The sequence below is a fragment of the Lepidochelys kempii genome, chromosome 23 (assembly GCF_965140285.1).
Source record: "Lepidochelys kempii isolate rLepKem1 chromosome 23, rLepKem1.hap1, whole genome shotgun sequence".
NCBI lineage: Eukaryota > Metazoa > Chordata > Testudines > Cheloniidae > Lepidochelys > Lepidochelys kempii.
This window is the reverse complement of record NC_136402.1, coordinates 4,294,448-4,310,308: the sequence shown is the minus strand read 5'-3', so window position 1 is coordinate 4,310,308 and position 15,861 is coordinate 4,294,448. Positions and strand designations below refer to the sequence as shown.

The 15,861-nt window shown below is 58.0% G+C and overlaps 1 protein-coding gene across 2 annotated transcripts; it reads left to right on the top strand.

The window, feature by feature from the left end:
• The first annotated feature begins 3,231 nt into the window (after positions 1-3,231).
• On the top strand, positions 3,232-15,690 carry LOC140902163 (synaptosomal-associated protein 25). Of its 2 annotated transcripts, none has more exons than XM_073321924.2 (8): positions 3,232-3,331; positions 8,310-8,462; positions 10,028-10,069; positions 10,668-10,716; positions 11,560-11,677; positions 12,130-12,264; positions 12,879-13,023; positions 13,830-15,690. In XM_073321924.2, exons 2-8 carry the CDS (start codon positions 8,391-8,393, stop codon positions 13,896-13,898), a joined length of 630 nt encoding a protein of 209 aa, XP_073178025.1. In that variant the 5' UTR covers positions 3,232-3,331; positions 8,310-8,390; the 3' UTR covers positions 13,899-15,690. The 2 variants fall into 2 exon arrangements, with proteins under 2 accessions (XP_073178025.1, XP_073178026.1); XM_073321925.2 differs by having other exon boundaries at positions 3,285-3,331; positions 8,267-8,462.
• The last annotated feature ends 171 nt before the right edge of the window (positions 15,691-15,861 follow it).

Genomic DNA, 15,861 nt, shown 5'->3' with positions numbered 1-15,861 from the left:
TCAAGCCGGGCCTTAAAAACCTCTAAGGATGGAGATTCCACCACCTCCCTAGATAACCTGTTCCAGGGCTTCACCACCCTCCTAGTGAAATAGTGTTTCCTAATATCCAACCTAGACCTCCCCCACTGCAACTTGAGACCATTGCTCCTTGTTCTGTCATCTGCCACCACTGAGAACAGCTGGGCTCCATCCCCTTTGGAGCCCCCCTTCAGTTAGTTGAAGGCTGCTATCAAATCCCCCCGCACTCTTCTCTTCTGCAGACTAAATAACCCCAGTTCCCTCAGGCTCTCCTCATAAGTCATGTGACCCAGCCCCCTAATAATTTTTGTTGCCCTCCACTGGACTCTCCAATTTGCCCATATCCCTTCTGTAGTGGGGGGTGGGGGGACCAAAACTGGACGCAATACTCCAGGTGTGGCCTCACCAGTGCCGAACAGAGGGGAATAATCACTTCCCTCGAGCTGCTGGCAATGCTCCTACTAATATAGCCCAATATGCCGTTAGCCTTCTTGGCAATGAGGGCACACTGCTGACTCGTATCCAGCTTCTCCTCCACTGTAATCCCCAGGTCCTTTTCTGCAGAACTGCTGCTTAGCTAGTCTGTCCCCAGCCTGTAGCGGTGGCTGGGATTCTTCCTTCCTAAGTGCAGGACTCTGCATGTATCCTTGTTGAACCCCATCAGATTTCTTTTGGCCCAATCCTCCAATTTGTCTCGGTCACTCTGGACCCTATCCCTACCCTCCAGCGTATCTATCTCTTCCCCCCAGCTTAGTGTCATCTGCAAACTTGCTGCGGGTGCAATCCATCCCATCCTCCAGATCATTAATGAAGATGTTGCACAAAACCAGCCCCAGGACTGACCCCTGGGGCACTCCGCTTGATACCGGCTGCCAACTAGACACTGAGCTGTTGATCGCTACTCGTTGAGCCTGACGATCTAGCCAACTTTCTATCCACCGTATAGTCCATTCATCCAATCCATACTTCTTTAACTTGCTGGCAAGAATACTGTGGGAGACCGTGTCAAAAGCTTTGCTATAGTTAAGATCTATCATGTCCACTGCTATCCCCATATCCACAGAGCCAGTTATCTCATCATAGAAGGCAATCAGATTGGTCAGGCATGACTTGCCCTTGGTGAATCCATGTTGACTGTTCCTGATCACTTTCCTCTCCTCCAAGTGCTTCAAAATGGATTCCATCATTTGTGTCCATCTTTTGTGTTCGGCGTTTGCACAGCACCTGGCACAAGCGGGGCCTGGCTCTGGGCTGGGGCACCTAGATGCTACTGCAGTACATGTAATAGCAGTACAAAAAGTCCAGTGCCTGGCCCCACGGGGCGCTGGTCCACGCCTCAGCCTGCCAGCTACCATGGTGCACCGAATAGCATTCCTCTCCCAGGGGAGGGGTAAGAATGAATTAGTGTAAGCGGTGAATTGCACATTGCATGACAATAAATGTGAAGTGACAACCCATTTCAAACTGTTATTCAATAGCAGCTGAACCGAGGATCTCTTGAGCAGTTGCCAGCACCCCCGCCCCTCCTCTTGTCCCATTCTCCGGGGCAGAGGCAGGGTCAGGGCTTAAGGCATAAAGCAACTCTACAGTGATCTGTGAACTGAATAACCTCGGCACACCCAGCATGTAGAGGAGCCAGTTCGGTCGGGGCCTCGAGCAGCCCGGTCACAGTTCAGCTGGCAGGCTGGGACATGTGGGGCTGCCTGGATCACACCTGCTGCACAGGGAGTTGTTCGCAGTTCAGCAGGCGTCCCCATGAGACTGTTACGCCTTGGGCGAAGAAAGCGCTAGGCTTGTTATATCCACAGCCTGTTACCTTCTCTCCTGTGGGCTCACTACAGCCCCTCATCCCACCTAATGCTGGCCAAGAGCCTCTGACTGTTAGCCCCATGGAGTCCTGGCTCCCAGCCTCCCTGCTCTAACCACTAGCCCCCACTCCCCAGCTCGGAGCAGAACCCAGAAGTCCTGGCTCCCAGTTCCCCTGCTCTAATCACTAGGCCCACACGCCCTTCCCAAAGTTGGGCATGGAACCCAGGAGTCCTGACTCCTCGCACTCTGCTCTAACCACTAAACCCCACTTTTCTCCCGGTGCTGGGAGCAGAACCCAGGAGTCCTGACTCCTAGCCCCAGGGGTGCTGGAACACTTTTTATAGTGGGGGTGCTGAAAGCCAGCGAAACCACAAAGCCCTATTTTTACCTCACCCCCACCCCTGGAACTGGGACCAGGAGCAAAGCAGTGGCTCTGGGAGGCGGGGAACACAGACAGGGGGAAGGGGGCCAAGACGGGACATCGCTGGAGGTGGGCATGGAGCCCCAGGCGTGGGGCCGGCAGCCTGAGCCCCGTGTAAAACCTGGGGGTGCTGCAGCACCCCCTGCTTCCTATGCCCAGCCCCTGCCCCTGTCCTAGCCACAAGACCCCACTGCCCTCTCAAAGCTGGGAGACGAACCCAGGAGTCCTGATTCACTGCCTGCTTAAGACAGTCACACTGTGTGCACAGCCCGGCCTGAGGCCCTATTACAAAGGGCCCTGTCATGTTGTGGCAGGTGCAGAGTCATGGATGAGAGTGAAAAGCTACAGGGCTCTGCCAGCCATGGGCCTGTCAACTAAGCCCCGCCCTGGCAGCAGCTGCGATAGGCCCCCCCTCTCCCCCCCGGTGGAATCCATCGCCCCCTGCTGGATTATCCTCAGCCAGGCAGCTCCCCGCCAAGCACCAGTTCAAGCCACGGCCCTTTTCCTCCTCAGGGGCGCGGGATTGAAAGGGCCCAAGCGAGTCTGGATGCCACGTCGCTGCCAGGCTGCCCAGTCGGCTCCCAGGAGCGCGGCCCAGGTTGCCTGGGTTACAAAGAGGCCCATGTTACCAGGCTAGGTGCCCAGGTTGCCTGGCGCTATGGCCGGTGGTTCAGGTTACCACGCCAAATTGCCCAGGTTGCAGTACCAAGCTGCCTAGGCGAGTTGGCCAGGTTGCCATGCAAGTTGCCGGGCATGTTGCCCGGGTTACCATGCCAAGTCGCCATCTCCGGCCTCACTGCTCCCCAGCTAACGTCATAGGCTGGAGGTTGCCCCTGGTAACAGCATCCTCAGGTGGGTGGGTGGGTACCAGCCTCAGGCTCTTAACCCACCCGGTCCTGACCCCCCTTTTGCTGGCAGCCAATGGGAAAGCATCCTGAGCTGCCAGCTAGGCCAACTGTCCAATGGGAGCCCCCTAGAGGTGGGGCCAACCGTCCCCCCCCCACCTCTCAGAGGAGCAGACAGAGACTCTGAGCTGCTGTGACTGGAAACAGAACAGGGATCCTGGAACTGAGCTAGCAACAGGTAAAAGGGGAGGGAGCCGCTCCTCTGGGGCGAGGGCTGCAGGGGGGGTGAGGATCCTCCGGCCCTGGGATTGGGGGCAGGTCTGTAAAGGGGAGGGTGGATGGGGCAGTGGGAGGGGATCTGGGCAGGGAGTGGGAGGGTCTCTGGAGGAAGGTCTGGGTAGGAGGATGGAGAAAGGAGGGTCTGGTCTGGAGAGAATTGGAGGCTGCAGGGAGGTCTGGGGGAGGCTTTGGGGGGGTCTGAGCAGATGGGGTCCATGAAGATTCCAGACAGAGGGGGTGGGGGTCTGTGGGGTGGGGCAGTCTGTGGCTGGCAGGAGGGAGGGGGGCTGGTCAACCTATCTCTCCACCCCCTCCCAGCCTCACGCTCCCATCTGGATCATTCCTGGGACTTTCCCTGCCTCTGGGCTGGTCCTTTTCAAACCCCACCCCCGCCTCCCCCCCTACTGCCAGACCTTCGTCTCCATCTGGGGTGCCAAGGGCAGCAGGTGTTGGATCTGGGAGTGGAAGATCGATGGCTTCTGGCAAAGAGGGGCCAACCTGGCACGGCTCTTACCAGACCCCCATTGTGTTAGGCGCTGTACATTTGTATTGCTATTAGGTGTATTACGGTAGCACTTTGTCATCCCAGTACTGGACCAGTCCCCCATTGTGCCAGGCGCTGTACAGACACAGAACAAAAAGATGACCCCATTATATTATACTATCATTTAGAGCTTTTCTGTTTACTATTCCCATTTGCGCTGTCATGTTTGGACGGGATCAAATCTGTCCCAGAGGGTCACTTTGAAGTTTCCAAATGGACGTGTTTGGAATTGTTATTCCGTGAACAGTTTCAAATGTTCGGCTTTGGGGACACAGCCCAGTGCCTGGATTTCCCGTGGTCAGGGCAGTCCCATGTTCTGAGGGGCTCTGGCCACATGAGATGGTAACTCCAGCTTCCCCAGCTCCTGATCCTGCCGTGGGCCCAGCATCCCCCACTCTGCCCAAGGCTCGTTGATTTCAGCAGGAGTGGAGGGCCTCTCAGCACCACCCAGGAGGTACTTGGCACCAGTTAGAGCAGGGGGGACTTGGCACCCAACAGGATCAAACCCTAAATGTGGCCATCTACAAAGGAGTCCATCTGGTTAAGCATGAAATGGACCCATGCTACCGGCTGGGAGCCAGTCCGTGGGGCTGGGAGATGGACCCCAGAGAGAGGGAGTAACTTGCCCAAGGTTACGCAGTGAATCAGTGGCAGAACCGGAACCAGGCCCTTAGCCCTGGTCCTTCCTGGGTCCTAATGTTGTAAGCGGATCATAGGTGCCTCACAAAGTCTGGTCTGGCCAAAGCACAGGGGGGCCTAGCTACATTTCAGTTCTGGGGTTTATAAAGGTAGTTTCCTTAGTTTGCAGACCTGAGTAAGAATGGTCTAGCCTAGTGGTTAGAGCCGGTTGGGGGATTGGGAGTCAGGACTCCTAGGATCTACCCTCAGCTCTGGGAGGGGAGTGGTGTCTACTGGTTAGTACAGGAGACTGGGAGCCAGGGACTCCTGGGTTCTTTCCTCAGCTCTGGGAGGGGAGGAGTGATCTATGAGTTAGAGCAAGGGGCACTTGGCCTCCTGACTCCCCGGTTCTATTCCTTGGCACTGCCACTGGCTGGCTGTGACCTTCCTCGCCACTCTGTGCCTCAGTTTCCCTCCCTGTAAAATGGGGACAACGATCCTTCACAGGCGATTCTGAAGTGTTCTGAGATCCCTGGATGATGGTCGCTGCGGCACGACACGACGGATAATGTGTTCGGCAGAAGTTACAGTGCAGGGAGATGGACCCCAGACCCCTGGCGCTGCTCATCCAAGCAGCGCTGAGTGCCCTGACGGCAGGAACGATTGCATCCTCCCAGCTCCGCCCAGTGCTATACCCCCCATATTATGAGGCAGCTGACTGGGAGGGGAGGGCGCCCCCTGCCCCACAGCGCCCCCTAGCACCGCACTGGGACTGGCACTGACTGCCCGGGGAGAGCGCCCCCTGCTGAGCCCCCACCCCGCTCCCTGCAGCACAGTGCCCCCTGGTGCCCCATTGGGCTCAGTACTGGGAAGGAAGAGCGCCCCCCTCTTGATACACCCCCATCACTGTTTGCAGCGTGGGGCTTCCTGGGCAGATCTGAGGATGCCTTTCTCCAGGCGCTGCCTCCAGGCCGTACGCCCCGGCCTCAGAGCCTGGTTAGTAATCCCGCCGGGGAGGCACAGTCCCGGGGCTGACACCCCCTGTCATCCTGCCCCACCTCCTCTCCCGGCACCGGCCACAGAGCCCTTATTATGAGGCAGCTGATTGCTGCTGCTCGCTTGCAGCTCCCCCACCAGACTCCCAGCGAGGCATGTTAAAAATAAGCTGTCACTGGTTCCCCCGTGCCCCCCAGGAAAGGGGGGTGTTGTGAGTGTGGGTGGGGAGGATACTTGGCAAATCTCTCTCCATACGTTAGTAGAGGTGAAGTAACAGCTGAGCATCTTGGCATAACACGAGGCCGTAGGGGCGCTGATTTAGATCTCGCAGCGAGGGGGCAGGGGCCTGGGGTTCTGGCCTGGTTCTGACCCGTGTCAATGTTGTGGGTTTGGCCCTAGCAGTATTGGGGTCTGCTTTAGACAGGGGGTGGGGGGTGAAACTAAATGAAAAAGACAAGGTCGAAAATCAGATCAGGGACAACGAAAGACAAATACGGAGGGAGCGTGAAAGGTGCTCTGAGGAACGATGGGACGCGGGAGATCTGGAGGCCATTCCTGGCTCTGCCGCAGACTCCGTCGGTGACCATGGACTAGTCACTGCGTTGCTCTGTGCCTCAGTTTACCATTTGTCCGTTTAGACTGTTTAGCTCTTTGGGGCAGGGACTGTTTCTCGCTCTGTCTGTGCAGCGCCTGGCACAATGGGGCCCTGATCTCGGTCGGGGACTGTGCAGTGCCTGGCACAGGGGGGCCCTGATCTCGGTCGGGGACTATGCAGTGCATGGCACAAAGGGTCTTGATCCCTGATCAGGGCATCTAGATGCTAGCTGAACATAGGAACTGCAAGACTGGATCAGACTCAAAGCCTGGTCTCCCGTCTCTGACAACTCCCAGCACTGGCTGCAACAGAGGAAAGTATCAGAACCCTGCAGTAGCAGACGTGGGACAGTTTGCCCCTCACCCCGACCTCTCACAGAGATCACAGGAGGGAGGGGTAGCTCAATGCTTTGAGCATTGGCCTGCTAAACCATGGGTTGTGAGTTCAATCCTTGAGGGGGCCATTTAGGCATCTGGGGCCAAAATTGGGGACTGGTCCTGCTTTGAGCAGTCAGTCGGACTAGATGACCTCCTGAGGTCCCTTCCAACCCTGATATTCTATGATCAGCATAAATCCTGAAGCAGGAGATTTCTCTCCCTGTCTGGATTTACAGCTTCCCAATGAATCCTTTCCTTCTAAGGAATAGAACCAAACTCAACTCTTTATGGTGGGAGCCATTTCAAATCAGTGAATTCCAGGGAGGGCTGTGAAGGACACCATGAGAGAGAGAATTACAGAGTTTATTTAATATAAAAATCAAGAGGGAAAGCACACAGCCACTACAAAAGAACCAGCCCCTGTGTGGATACTCACTGGTCCCGGGCCGAGAAGAATGGACAAAAAATCCATTTGGTAACAGCACCCCGATGCAGATGCATGCTCTGCTCTAAAACCGGGGTACTGCCCTTTCCCTAGCCAATTATAACAAGACCCCTTAATTAATGAAACCTGCCTTTGACCTGATCTGTATTTTGGCGGCTGCTGTATTTAAGCTGGGCCCCCAAACCCAAATGTTGTCTACTTCTTTATTGGCTGTTGTCCAACATGGCTTGAAAGGTCATTTGTGTCGATGCAAATTCTGCAGTTGCTACTCTTCTGAGACACCTCCAAATTCCCCTACAACACCGGCCGGAAACCCCCCGCAGATTTACTACCTGACCCAAGGTCACGCCTTGCCTCATTTCTATTAATCCCTCTTGTTCACACTTAGCTTTAATAATATGGAGCCTAAAGCCCTGCTCTGTACTTGCATTTCAGCACATTTCCAATTAGCAGATGCCTATGTGACCCCGTAGGTTACACTGTCTTCTTAGCCTGCCCTGGCAGATTCTTGTTCTCCATATCAAAGTCCGACCCCCTTTTTGACTCTTGCCTCTGTGACTTTCGGTTGTCGGCAGCGAGGCTGGGACCTGCGACTTCTGGATCTCAATGCGTGAGCCTCTCCGTTTCCTGTCTGAGCTAAAAGTCCCTGCTCACTTAATCGAGGCTGTAGCAGGCTCAATCCCCCTGTATGTGACCATCACTAGAGGGAGAGAGAGCGCCACCCAGAGGCGGTGTTGGTTGCATTAAATTCCCATCCTCAGCGGCATCCGGTGGCCGTCGGTTCCGCAGGCTGACGCCTCGTGTGGAAAAGCATTTCCTGGTGTTGAGTTCGAATCCACACGTTCAGTTCCATTGCCTGTCGCTGAGTGATGAGATGGGGTCCCTGCCCAATCTCCCTTCTCTCTCCTGGGCACAGTGTTTCTCACGTCCCCTCCTATTCACGCCTCTCTAATGTAACACTCCCAGTCGTTTCAGTCTCTCTTCATATGTTTTTTTTTGCCCCGGATCTTTCTCCATCTGTCTGTGACCCCCGCTCCATCCCTCCCACCCCAGCACTCCCCTCCGTCCCTCCGGGCACCCCTTCTCCCCCCCAGCACATCCAATCACTCTCCATCCATTCATCCATCCATCCAGGGCACCCCCCATCCATAAATAAACGCCAGTCCCTTCTAGCCCTAGGCACTGTGCTGAGCTCTCCAACCAATAGGGTTTGTATAGGTTTGTAGGCTCCACAGCCTAGGGGATTTAGACACCCCATCATGAGTGATGTATCTAAGCCCCCTAGGCTGGAAATCTCAGCCTTCGTCTGCCGCTTGCAGGGCTCTGGACACTAGCGCAGTTGCTTTACGTCACCCCCTGCAGGTGATCCGGGAGAGGCTGTAAGCAGAGCCCATCCCCCGTGTGTTCCCGAAGGCACTCGCCCTCCGCTGGGGAGCCTGCAGGATGGCAGCCAACGGCACTGTGGGGCCCGAGTCGCAGGAGGTGCAGCGCCGCGTGGATCAGATCACAGATGAGGTGAGCAGGGAGGAGGGTGCTGGGGCCATCTCTAGCATCCCAGGGCGCCTGGCGCTGGGGCAGGCTTGTGAATACCCCCACTGCGGAAACTGAGGCACCGAGAGAGGAAGTGACTTGGGCAAGGCCACACTGCAAGTCAGTGGCAGAGTCCTGACTCCAGCCTGCCTGCTCCAACTCACTAGCCCCCGCTCCCCTCCCAGAGCGGGGGAGAGAACCCAGGAGTCCTGACTCCAGCCTGCCTGCTCCAACTCACTAGCCCCCGCTCCCCTCCCAGAGCTGGGGAGAGAACCCAGGAGTCCTGACTCCAGCCTGCCTGCTCTAACTACTGGCCCCCGCTCCCCTCCCAGAGCTGGGGAGAGAACCCAGGAGTCCCGACTCCAGCCTGCCTGCTCCAACTCACTAGCCCCCGCTCCCCTCCCAGAGCTGGGGAGAGAACCCAGGAGTCCTGACTCCAGCCTGCCTGCTCTAACTACTGGCCCCCGCTCCCCTCCCAGAGCTGGGGAGAGAACCCAGGAGTCCCAACTCCAGCCTGCCTGCTCTAACTACCAGCCCCCCTCCCCTCCCAGAGCTGGGGAGAGAACCCAGGAGTCCTGACACCCAGCCCCCTCCCCCCACCCACGGGAAAATGCTTCCACCTAGGGGAACAGGGGAAAGATGGGGCCAGAGAGAACAAAGGGATCCGAACCGCCTTGCGGGGACGAGAGTGAGGCCCAGGCGGAGGGGAAGGAAATCCCAGCCCTTGCCCCCGGTGGCGACGGGTGGGGTGAAAATGGCAGCTGGGGAAGTGGCAGCTCCTGAACCGGGCGCTCAGTCACTGGGAACCATCCCCTCCCAGGGCACACACAGTGCAGCGGATGGTCGGGGGGAAGCCAAGGGATTTGGGTGCTGTCCCACGGCAGGACAACCGCTGGTCGAGAGCTCATTACAGGGGGCCCGGAAGGGGACAGATTCAGTGAGCACAAGGCAGGTGCCTCCCTGGGTCTCTCAATGCAAAGCCCACACGGATAGATTATTACAGTAACAGCCACACGATGGGGATCAGGGCCCTGCCGGGCCGGGTGCTGCCCAGACACACAGTGACCGAGATCAGGGCCCCATTGCGCAGGGCGCCGCCCAGACACATCGCAAGGGCCTAGAGAGCTTTCAGTCTAAATAGACAAGGGAAGGATTATCATCCATCTTTTACAGGTGGGGAAACTGAGGCACACTCACTCACCCAAGGTCTCATGGGGAATTGGTGGCCGAGACTGAAATCAAACCCAGATCCCCTAAGTCCCAGCGTAACATCGTAACCACGAGGCTTGCGGGCCAGCCTGCCTCCCCCGCATAACATCTCTCCCCCCGACACCACACTGCACCCCATCCCACCCCACTTGCTCTCCCCCAGCTATGCAGGCACTTTCTGCAAGAAGCCTTGCTGTGGTTTTGTTGCGCTGTTGAAGGGCCGTGCCCCAGAGGTAGCTGCACTGTACTGAGCTCCTCAGCGGCGGCACATACGCTCTGCCGATGGGAGTGCCGGGCGGCGTTTCTTGTACCAACACCCTGTTCTCTGTTCTCCCCTGCAGTCTCTGGAGAGCACCCGTCGAATGCTGCATATGGTGGAAGAGGTAAGAGCTGAGCAAGGACCCCGGGGGTGATGGGGGGGTGGTCCCTTGGCACCCCCTTTAATACAGAGCTGTGCAGCAGCTGATGGCAATGGCAGCTGTCCCTTGGGGCTGGAAAACTGGAGTCCCAGCTGGAACTGATCAGGGCACTGCTGTGGGGAAGTTCACAGCATCAGAGGTCCCAGCCAGGTACGGGAAGGGCTCTGTTGTGGGGAAGTTCACTGCACCAGAGTCTTCAGCCTGGTACTGGCAGGGCACTGCTGTAGGGAAGCTCACAGCTGTGGAATCCCTGGCTGGGCACTCTTGTGGGGAAGCTCACAACACTGCCATTCTGTATGGACACTGCTGTGGGGAAGCTCATGGCACCGGAATTCCTGGCAGAGCACTGCTGTGCGGAAGCTTGCAGCATCGGTGTTCTTGGCAGGGCACTGCTGTGTGGAAGCTCACAGCATTGGGGTTCCTGGCAGAGCACTGCTGTGGGGAAGCTCACAGCCTCTGGCATCAGAGAGCTGTTCTGAGGTTGGTGTCACCGGGCAGCGGCTGGGCCGGGGTTTGCTAACACTGCCCCCCCTCTCCCCACTTGCCTCCTCTCCCACCGCAGAGCAAAGACGCTGGGATCCAGATCTTGGTGATGCTGGATGAACAGGGAGGTGAGAAAGAGGCTGGGGGGTGGGATGGGGGGGGGAGGCGGGAGGAGCAGGACACAGCCAGTGTGTGCCTGGGGGGGACACTCCCAGACCCCCCCCCAACCACGTCGCTCCTGTCACAGACCCACCCGGCTGGATCAGCACCAGCTCCAGTTTAAGGCTGGACCCCCCTGAGTTCTGCTGGATCCAGGCCAGGTCCCGGATGGACCCGGTTCCTGAGACGCCAGTGCCCCCACCCCCAGCCCTTGGCTGTGCGGCTCCCAACTCCCATGGGCGTGGGGGGGCATCAGCGCTGAGGAAGGGGCTGAGCACATGAGAGAGCAGGGGTGGGAGCTAGCTCCAATATCCCCCCCCCACACACACACACAGTAACTCACAGCCATGGTGGCTGGAGTCCAAGCTGGAACTGGCCAGGGCACTGCTGTGGGGAAGCTCACAGCACTGAATTCTCAGTGCCGGGGGTGGGTGGTGCTCCCCATTGGCTCCCCCCCCCCTTCCTCTCAACTGGGAGGAGCAAACCCCAACCCCGTAGGTTATTTGTACCCTGGGATGAACCTCAAGACCTGAACCCCCCTGGTACCCGCAACTCCCCATTACCCTACCCTGGGTTCATGCCTCCTGAGACAGCCCCGGGCTCCTCCTGACTGGGGGCAGGTCCAAGTGAAGACTCAGTCCACTGCCAACCTAGAGCCTGCCCCCACCAGGGGCTCCCCCCAACCCCCCATAGGCTCCCCCAGCCCTACGGCCTCATCTGCCCCCCAACACCCTGCCCCATGGACTCCCCCAGCCCTACGGCCTCATCTGCCCCCCTGGCCCCGGCACTCACCTGCCCCTCCTCCCCTCCAGAACAGCTGGACCGGATTGACGAGGGGCTGGATCAGATCAACCAGGACATGAAGGAGGCGGAGAAGAACCTGACAGACATGGCCAAGTGCTGCGGCCTCTGTGTCTGCCCCTGTGCCAAGTAAGCCCCCCCGCCCCCTGCCTGGAAGGGGAGACACCCCTGTAATCTGCCCCCCTGTCACCTCCATCCTGCCGGTCCCATCCCCATGTGACAACGCAGCTGCCCCACACCCCTGCATCTCAGGGTACCTGGGGATGCCTGGGGCAGCCCTGTGGGATCAGACATCAGTCGGGTTTTGGGGGGCAGCTCTGTGGGATCAGACCCCAGTCATGTGTGGGGGCAGCTCTGTGGGATCAGAACCCAGCCGGGTTTTGGGGGGGCAGCCCTGTGGGACCAGACCCCAGCCGGGTGTGGGGGCAGCCCTGTGGGATCAGACCCCAGCCGAGTTTCGGGGGGCTGCCCTGTGGGATCTGACCCCAGCCAGGGAAAGGGGGGAACCTGGCTGCCCTGGTGGGCGTCAGACCCCCCCAGGCCTGTGTCTCACCGGCTCCACCCCCTCCTGTTTTACTGAGGCTGAAGAACATCAAGGCCAGTGAGGCGTACAAGGCGGTCTGGGGCAACACCCAGGACGGGGTGGTCTCCACACAGCCCTCGCGGGTGGCAGACGAAAGGGAGCAGATGACCATGAGCGGGGACTACATCCACAGGTAGGGTCAGCAGGACCCACCCCCAGGCGCCTCCAGGGGGCTGAGTCCAGCTAGGCCCCCTTGGTCTGGGAGCCCATCTGCTGATGTCCCACTGGAAGCAAAGGGAGTGGGGTGGGTGGTTCAGGAAGGGGTGCTCTCGCCTGGGTTATTATCCCTTAGGTTATTTGCATCTGGGGAGGGGACCTCAAGACCTGACCCCCCTACCCCAGGTTCTTGAGACAGTCCTGCGGGGTTCTGGACCATCAGGGACTTGATGCTCCAGCGCGGTGCTAGGGGGCAGGATCGGGGGCTCAGTAAGGGGTGCTTTCCCCTCAAAGTTGGTGCTGGCCTCCATGCCCCACCGGGGGGCGTTGTGCTGCAGGGAGAGGGGCTCAGAAAAGAGGGCCTGACTGGGGAACCGCCATGAATGGGGAAGCAGCGGGAATCCAAGGTCTAATAAAGTGGCTGCAGCGGCTGCAGCCTGCATAGAGGATAATAGCCTGCTACTGCCCCGTCGCAGAGGGAGCTACTCCCTTAGCCTAGGCAGCAGGGAGGCTGGTGCTGTTAGTGTTTAGGGTCGGAGCAGGACGCTCCCCACCTTACGGGAGGGGCGGGGGGAGGGGCGGATCTTCCAGAATAACCAATGACGCACGGGAGGACGAGATGGAGGAGAACCTGGTGCAGGTGGGGAGCATCCTGGGCAACTTGAAGAGCATGGCTCTGGACGTGGGCAACGAGATCGACATCCAGAACAAGCAGGTGGACAAGATCATGGAGAAGGTGAGCGCTGCGCGGCCGCACGCCCGTCTCCCCACCTGGAGACTGAGCCTTTGGGCAGGAGCCTGGTTGCCTGCAGGGGGTGCCAAAGGAGTGGGATGCTGTAGGGGGCTGGAGATGGGGCAGTGTCTTGCCCCATTAAGGATCCGGGCTGAGAACCCCCCTCCAGCTCGGTTCACTGCTCGGCCGTCAGCTGCTCCCCTGCCTAAGGAGGGTGTCCTACCAGCTGAACACGCTCACCCGGTGCCACGCACTTGTGAATCGTGCGCTGCATCCCGCTCCAGCTGGTGGATAACAGCCCAGCTACTGCAGCTGGCCGAAGGAGCGAGTCCCTCCTTGAATTCAAGGTGCGGAGAAAGGCGGCGAAGAGCGTGAGGGGAAGGGAGGAGTTGAGCAGGCTGAGCGGGGAGCTGAGGGCTGTCTAGAAATACCCCAGGAAGACGAGCTGTGAAAGCTAAAGGCATCGGAAGAAGTGGGATTAAATTGGGCTGTGATCGGCTGAGGTTGGCGGGGTTGGCAGGGGATGGGATTCGAGGACCCAGCGACCCCTTTCCGGTGCCATGTTCAAGTGGGAGAGGGCTGGGCTTCCGAGCGGTGGAGTCCTGGGTTCGAAACCCTCTAGCAGCAGCTAGCGAGGGGATAGACCTGCACCAGCAGGTCCGGCGCTCCCGGGTAGCCCCCCGCCCGCCTGCTCGGGAACTAGGTGCTTAGGTTGCTGCGGGAGGGTTTGCAGCCCCTACCAGGGAGCCGTGGCCCCCCGCAGAGTTGTCTGCATGAGCGCGGTCCACCGCCGGCTCCTCTCCCCGCAGGTCACCGTGAACGAAGATCGCATCCAAGAGGCCAACACCCGGGCCAAGAAGATTCTCAAAAATGCATGAGCCCCGGCCCCACGTGCTCTCCCGCTTCGCTGCCCCCCCACCCCGGCTCCCGGTCGTCCATCTGTCCGTCCCTGCTGTCCAACCTGCCCTGGAGTCTCCAGCGCTGTGTGTTAGGTGGAGCCCCGGATGCTTGGGGGCGGGCGTAGGGTGTGCGCACTGCCATGGCACTTAGCGGATAACAGCCCTACTATTGCAGCCAGCTAGGGGAGCTCCTTCTGTAGCTCCAGTGGGAGAGGGCTGTCCCTGGGAGCTGAAGGTTGCAGGCTCAGTCGCAGCTGGGAGGGTGGAGTATGCTACAGACATAGTGGCTCCATGTGTTGTGGGCGGGGGGAGGAATCTTTATTTCCTCTTGGGGGGGTACACACGTGACCCCCCCCCCCCGCTATAGGGAAGGCAGACCCTAGTGCATCCTGCCCCAGTGCAGTGACTCAGAAGGAGGAATCTGCATGGAACTTTCTCCCAGTCTGGGGGAATTTTTGGAGCGTGACGTGTGGATATTTGGCTCTATTTTCAAACTGCCACAGCCCTGCCTCCTATGGGACCCTAATCTCCCTCACCCCTCCTGTTGTGATTGGGTCCTCATGCCCCCCCGCCCCCCATGACCCTACCCTTGAGGCTCCTTCCCCTGGCTGAGATGGGTTTTCCCAGGGGCAGATAATGAGTGCCGGGGGAGGGCCAGTCAGATGTGGGATTGGGCAGTTCTCTGCCCTCTGGAGAGAAATGGGGGTAGGGGAGGGGGTGAGAGGGAGACAGGAATTTTCTTGTGCATTATCCCAGCCAACTTTGATTGAGAGAGGTTCCGAGCAGCCTCTGATTTTATGAAGCACGTTAACCTGTGGAACTCCCCACCACAAGATATTAATAATCCCGAGATTTTATCATCCATAAATCTCAAAGCACTTTACAAAGGGGAGTGATGGTGTCAGTATCTCTATCCCCATTCTACAGATAGGGAAACTGAGGCACAGAGAAGGGAAGTGACTTGCCCAAGCTCACCCGTGGCAGAGTTGGGAATAGAACCCAGGTCTCCTGAGTCCCGCTCCAGTGCTCTATCCACTAGGCCACACTGTTCTGAAGAAAGCCCCTATATCAACTGACACAAATGCTTCAGTAGCTAAATGAAGCCAAACTGGATTGACAGGACAGCTGAATCAGAGAGGGTCAGGCCAGAGACTTGCCTGGTTCAATTCTCCACTCCATCCTTCCCTGTTAACCTGTGGAACCCCCCACAACAGGATATTCCTGAAGCAAACATTTCATTAACTAACTGAAGAGAAACAGGAATGATGGAAGAGATGAATCAGAGAATGGGGACATTGGAGATTTCCCTGGTTGAGTTCCACCTCCATCCTTTCCTGGTAACCTGTGGAACTCCCCACCACAGGATATTCCTGAAGCAAACATTTCATTAACCAATTGAAGAGAAACAGCAGTGATGGGAGAGATGAATCAGAGAAGGGGGACATCAGAGATTTCCCTGGTTCAGTTCCCCCTCCATCCTTTCCTGGTAATCTGTGGAACTCCCCACCACAGGATATTCCTGAAGCAACTATTTCATGAACTAAATGAAGGGAAATAAGACTGATGGGATGGCTGAATTGGGAGGTGGGGCGCATGCCGATGACTCCCTGGGTTGTATCCCTCTGTGTGTGTGTTTGGTTTTCAAACGTAATCTGTCACTGTGACACCGAAGCCCCTGTCTGTGTGAGGGGCCCTCTTCATTTTTATCCGTGATGTAAGCGAGGTGATTTTTTTCTTCCAAAGCATAATACAAAAAAAAGCAAAAGCAAAAGTGCCTTTTTCTTTACGATAAACTCAAATCCGTGTCCATTTCGCCAGCTGGTAAAAGGCTCCAGAGGAGGGGTGTGTGCCCGTCCCACAGCATCCTAGGAACGTTGGGCTGAAAGGGACCTCCCCGGGTCAGCTAATCCACCCCCTCTGAGTTGAGACAGGACCAAGTAGC

Coding starts and splice junctions, on each gene's coding strand:
- LOC140902163 (XM_073321924.2), top strand. CDS start 8,391: ATGGCAGCCAACGGCACTGTGGGGCCCGAGTCGCAGGAGGTGCAGCGC. Junction 8,463..10,027: donor TGGATCAGATCACAGATGAG/GTGAGCAGGGAG, acceptor TCTCCCCTGCAG/TCTCTGGAGAGCACCCGTCG. Junction 13,024..13,829: donor TGGACAAGATCATGGAGAAG/GTGAGCGCTGCG, acceptor CTCTCCCCGCAG/GTCACCGTGAACGAAGATCG.